Source organism: Anomalospiza imberbis, chromosome 13 (genome assembly GCF_031753505.1).
Source record: "Anomalospiza imberbis isolate Cuckoo-Finch-1a 21T00152 chromosome 13, ASM3175350v1, whole genome shotgun sequence".
NCBI lineage: Eukaryota > Metazoa > Chordata > Aves > Passeriformes > Viduidae > Anomalospiza > Anomalospiza imberbis.
The window spans coordinates 14,813,146-14,819,242 of NC_089693.1; the positions used below are offsets into that span (position 1 = coordinate 14,813,146).

Below are 6,097 nucleotides of genomic sequence, written 5' to 3' on the forward strand. Positions count from 1 at the left end.
GTGACTGCAGCCATTAGTGGGGCTCTGGTCACTTTGGACCAGGGGCTGAAGCTCTGGTGCGTGCACTCTGTCACCCTCTCACCTTTCCAGGGTAAGCCTATCTGAGTTCAGGATTTTTTCTTCAGCAGTACGTTGCAATACAGGAAATGTTATTGATGAACTGCTCCCAAAATTCGTGTTATCTATTGGAAAATCATACAGAGAATACATGAACTACTTCTCTGTAGATGCATGTCTTGAACTACAGGTGATAAAAGCGAAAGTTTCTTTCTTATAGAAAGTAAAGCATGAAAGTGCTTTTTGCCTCCATTCAGTACTAGGATTTATCAGTTTTCTTTCCTGATATTATGACTATATCCCTCTATATCCTCTTTCCAAAGTACATCTATTTCTTTACTTTGAGATTTTTTCAACTATTTGTTGTAAGCAGATATTTTGTAAATGCCTTTATTTTGATTAGAATTACCCAATGATATTTTAACATAGGATTGTAAAATTGTTTAACAGTTTCAGTGTCTGAACTTAAAGAAGGTATTACCCAACTTAAGATAAATTTTAAAAGGCGGCACAGATCAAATAGATGCTGATAGAACTAGAAAATAAAGCACTAAAATATTGAAACACTCCCACTGACCCACAAATAAATGCAAAGTCTTTCAAAGATAAGTGCACACAATACTTAGTGATCATTGGTATTTCACTCCATTATCAAGAAACAGGCAGCCCTTGAAAGCATATTTATAAATTCATCCTTATGCATTTCATTAATATAAGAGGAAAAAAGGGAGGACATCTGAAAATACCTGCAAAATTAATCAACAAATGTGTTCTGTGAGCTTTGGCTTATTGGAAAATGATCCACTGAAAAATATTGGTCAAAAATAGATCATTATTCATGCACACTACTGCAAAATATAGGCTTGACTTCTGTGTGCTTGCCCTTTTTTTCCCCTCTTCCTTCAAATAAATCAATTATGTTACCAGGAAAAGCATCAATTCTGTAATAAACAAGACAACTGTTTTACTACTATAGCAATGAGTCCATTGTTGCCTGAAATATACTGTTAGGTATCTGTTTGAGTAAAATAATTTGTCAGTCAATTTAGAATCTTTTCAGTGCTACTCTTGAATTTTATCATTAGCTACTCTAACAACATTCTCTACTCATCCTTCAAAATCAAACTGTTTAAAAAAACGCCAAAAATATTAAAATCAATTAACATTGTTGCAAAAATCTTACTTAGTTGTGTCACAGGTTTTTAAGCCAATAAACATAAGACCATTATCAGTCTGAAACGTGACAGGATGGCAGTAAAGTGACTTTTTTTCTACTGTCATACTCCTAAAGGCATGTAAAAAATCCCTATTGCTGCTCTTTTGTTAAAGAAAGATATATAAAAAGCATTCATTTAAATGCCTGTATTGTATTTTTGAAAAAGATTTCTAGTGGTTTCCTGACAATGGTCTACTGACCTCTCTTAACACCCAAAGGGAGCACTAGGAAACTCCTTTGTAAGGCTCCCAGTAAAAGACACAGAGACTAATGAGAAGATTCCACTGTTACCTGAAGCATGTGAACTAAAAATGTGGCTGTTTTGTCATGCTCTGGGTTTTGTAGGGGTGTGAATAGAAGTCTCCCCAAGTCCTGATAAAGACCCTGTACTCTGCTTCAACACCAAACCAGAAAATTCTGTCAGACTGGATGGTGCTGGGAGACAGAACTGCTTATTACATACCAAAGGATTTAATACTCTTTGGTCTGCACAGGGAACAAAACCAAACTGCAGACTTCTACTCCGTAAGTCACAGAGTATCCCTAAAAGTCAACCCATTCTGAATGGCTGCTGGCCTTCATTTTTTACCAGAATGAAGGAAGAGTTGCCATGATAACTAAATTGATCTTCTACTCACACCAATCATAGGCAAACAGCATTCAGAATGGGCTGAAGTGTCTAGAAGTGGCAAGAAGTGTTTCAAGTCTCTTCCAGTCCTCACCACAATTAGCAGTGATATCACCAATATCTTGCTTTGCAAAGCCAAGCGTATGCAAGCACAACAGAAAAACTATCTCTCAATATCATTGTTCTAAATTAGAAACTAATTTTGTCTAAATACATTAAAGTGTTAAACATCCAGTAAAAATGTTACTTTAGACAACTGTGTGGCTATTGAGGGAACACAGAGTAGGACACTTGATAGGTTGTGGCTTTGTAGGTAGAAGAAAATATGCTCTTCCATAAGTGGGGGGAAAAAAGGATGAAAAAAAGCCAGGCAGTAGCACATTGGGTTCAGGACATGATGCAACAGTAATTACATTGAATTACTGTAGCCAAGTAGGAAACACTGTCACTCTTATGTTTTCTAATCATGATACAATATTTCTTTACTTTTTAAAGAATAAAACAGATAAAAAAGGCAAACAAACCAAACTCTAGCAAATATTACCTTGTCTTCCTGAGTAGTTTTTTTCCAGATCATGCTGCAGAAGCCTATTGTGGAAAGATGGCTGCTCTTTATTTATTCTGAATTCAAACTGTAACACAATATTATAGACAAATGTTAAGAGTTTTCAAATGCAAACAATTTCTTTACACAAACACAACCTCAGTACTAACAGCTCTCAGGGATTACAGGAGAGAGGTACAGACAGAAGATCAAGGAATCATATATATATAAATATAAAGCTTATGGCAGGCTATAGTACAACCCCGTGTTTTTATTTTATATATTTTTAATAGAGTGAAATAAATTAACAAAATACTATTAGATACATACAATATTGTAAGTCAACAGATGAGTACTGAAAAGGTAATTCCTATTTGAAAGCATACAAATTTGTCTGTATAATACAATACATTTGTTAAAATAACTATCCAAGAAAAGGTAATAATTACTGGTTTGGGTTTTTCTGGTATTGACGAGGTCTGGATGACCAGCTGGAGACCACAATTATTAACCTGCAAATTAGAGGAAAATGAAATTAAACGCTACATTTCTCAGAAATATCAATACAAATGCTGATTGCAATATTTATATCGCATATCAATAGAACTGCTTTTTAAACAATAAAGCTATTTTCAACAGCAAAATCTGCCAAGAAAGGAACTATTTTGCAAAATACTATGAAGAATACATCACAGCTCTAAGCAACACTAAATTTTTAGTTTACAAAAATCACACTGATTTTAATTTTGAGAATACACTGAAAGCGTGACTTCCATGGGGATACAACTCTCAGCACAAAGAAAACAAGTGTTGGCATTTAAATATGCCTTCTATTACCAAAAGGCAAAACATGCTGGTCTTTCGGCTAGATTTATGCGACAAAACCGAAACGTCTCACAGGAGCTCCGAACCGAAGGGCTCGTCCATGCACCTCCCAGCGCAGCACAAATGATGCCGGGGAGCTGCCGCCCGCCCGCCCGGCGCCCCGGCAGCACCTACCGCTGCGGGCGCGGCCCGCGGGCCCCGGCCGGGCCGGCCCTTGCTGGGCACCATGGGCCGCTGCCCCTCGGGCCCGCACGGCGCCGCGCAGGCCCTCGGCCCCAGGCGGCCCCTCGGAGCCCCGCAGCCTCCAGCAGCCTGTCAGAGCTCCGCGGTGCCAAACAAGCCCGCAGCCCCGCACGGCCCCCCGCCGCCGCCGCCCTGTCGGAAATGGCTCCGCCGTTACCGCGGACACCGCGGCTTCCGCCCCGCCCGCCGTCTGGGGCGGCGCCGAGGGGCGGGAAACCGTGAGGGGCGGGAAACCGTGAGGGGTCGGAAACCGTGAGGGGCGGGAAACCGTGAGGGGCGGGAAACCGTGAGGGGTCGGAAACCGTGAGGGGCCGGGGACGGACCGACGACCGCTCGAGGGATGATGTGGCGCTCTGCGGTCGTCCTGCTATGCCCGGTGTCACCCCCACCCCGCTGCCCCACAGTAAAAAGCCGCTATTATGATTGTGTTTTTCTGAATTCTACAAGCAAGTGGCTGTGTGTGAAAGCCGTGACAGGGCGAGAAGCTGGATGATTCCTGCCGTGCCTCAGGAAGTTGTCTTCTGTGGGCACAGACTGGTCACAATTGTCACAAAATATGACAATCAACCTGTGCGAGCTCCAGGTGCTGATCCCGCAGCAGTTCCTGGAGCCCAGGGGCTCCGCTGATGCGTAGTGGATACTTTTAAATACACTCCTCAAGAAATCAGTGGTAAGAGAAGCAACGGTGTGGCTGTCAGTGCATGGAAGGGCTGTGAATTGCATCATGGTGTCTTTCCCAGTCAGAATAATGGAATCATCAAGGCTGGAAGAGACCTGTAAAATCATCAAGTCCAAATGTCAACCCAGCACTGCACCTGTAACCCCTAAACCACACGCCACATGATCCAGTGCAGACCCGGACACTTAAACACCTCCCTGGGCAACCTATTCAAATGCCTGGCCTCACAAACAAATATTCCAGGTTTAGCTTCTTGTATTGTCATTTTAGTTTCCATCTGCTGGAAAATGCACCATAAGAAATCTGTGCAGATTTTGGATGTGCAGTTGGGGTTCATGGGTTTATGATGTTTACTGGATACCAGTGAGCCATGGGTTTCCCTCTAAGGGACTTCTTTACATTAATACATTTCATTTTAAGTTCTGTTATGTTTACAAATACTGCTTTATCTCTACTGGAAGTTAAGCATTATAGAGCACTGTTATATTAAAAGGAAAACAAAACAAACCCAAAAAACATCAGTCTGGTAATTTCAATGGAAATCTAATCAACACAGTGTTTGAAATTACATCAGTCTTCATCTGGCCAAAAGCCAGTTCTGTGCTGCAACCACTGGTAGAACAAATAAACACATCTAGTGTCCTTTGCTATAAAATCAAGTTCCCTTAACCTTGACAGAAAGATATATCAGATAAACTGACCGGTCTCTCTCAAACATCATTTGGGTTAGCTATTTGGGTAGCATAAAATAGTTCTTTGTTCTTACTCCTGACCTTGTTTGTGCTCAGGGAGGCAAACAACTTCCATGAACTCATACAAAATCTGACCAACAGCCCCTGTCCATATTCTTGCCTAGAATGTGTAATTCGTGTTTGTATTTCTGCGTCCACTGAAAAAAACAGCAAAGTGATGCATTACCCAAGACATAATACAGAATGTTCCATCAGCAGAGAACTAGAGATTTGGTTAGTGATGCTTGTAAGCATATTTCATAAACAAAATACTTCATTGCTTAAGGCACATTTAAAAATCAGCCAACGCCTGAGGCAGGGCAGTCTCAGAATGTGTTCATGCCAGCAAACCTGACTCATGAGGACTGTTTGCCACAGTAATGAGAAGAACTGGCCCTGAGTGCAGTCTCACTCTTTGTCCATCCAAATTTTTAAGAAGAAAATATTGAAGCAATGCAGACGTAAACAAAAATGCCACAAATGAAGCTGTGACTTAAAGATAATTTAGCAGTTTGGGTACAGACAGTATTGAAAAAAAATCTTCCTTCAGTGAAGAATAAGTATTTACATGGTAAATTGAAAAGCTTTTGATTCTAATATTTAGCACATGAATGTTAATTTCACTTTAGTAGCTGAAACATAGTGCAATAGTCTGAATTATAGTGCAATAGTCTTAACTTCAAAAAAATTACTGCCTAAGTGTTTCAGGAAAAGGGCCTCTATTTTAATTAGTTCTTAAGGGGGAATGTTTTTATTCTGTGTAAGTGCCATGCAGAACTATAGAGGAGACTCCTCTGCAAAACCATCACGTATCCAGTCATGTCCTTGTTCACTGGTGTGTCTTATTTCCAAATCTCACCCTCGGCATTTAAACCACACTTACCCCAGTTTCTCACTTTCACAAAACGCAACGCTCTGGTCAGGGAGCGGCGACGCAGCCCAAGGCTGCGCCAGGAGAAGAGAAGCTGAGGCGCTGCTTTCCGCTGAGGAGCCTGCTGTTTTCTGATGAAACAAAAGCAGTCCGTGTTCAGCCGTCAAGGAGAAGGACTCCTCAGCTGCCCGGCGGGCCCGGGGGCGGCATGGCTGGAGGAGGGTCGGACCCTCCCGCTGCCGTGCGGGCGCGCCGGGGGAGTGGAGCTGGGAGCGCCGCCCCAGCGGGAGGGGACTGGGGGGG

At 41.9% G+C, this 6,097-nt stretch overlaps 1 protein-coding gene across 2 annotated transcripts in view; it reads right to left on the reverse strand.

The window, feature by feature from the left end:
- The window catches only part of LRRC49 (leucine rich repeat containing 49), a 40,849-nt gene extending 37,158 nt beyond the window's left edge, over positions 1-3,691 (reverse strand). For both annotated transcript variants that reach the window (XM_068204093.1, XM_068204092.1), the window contains exons 1-4: positions 3,445-3,691; positions 2,895-2,957; positions 2,446-2,533; positions 83-182 (exon numbers count right to left, since the gene is read on the reverse strand). In XM_068204093.1, the coding sequence (XP_068060194.1) occupies positions 83-182; positions 2,446-2,533; positions 2,895-2,957; positions 3,445-3,498 (305 nt within the window). In that variant the 5' untranslated portion in view covers positions 3,499-3,691. The remainder of the gene's footprint in view (positions 1-82; positions 183-2,445; positions 2,534-2,894; positions 2,958-3,444) is intronic.
- Positions 3,692-6,097: the final 2,406 nt, after the last annotated feature.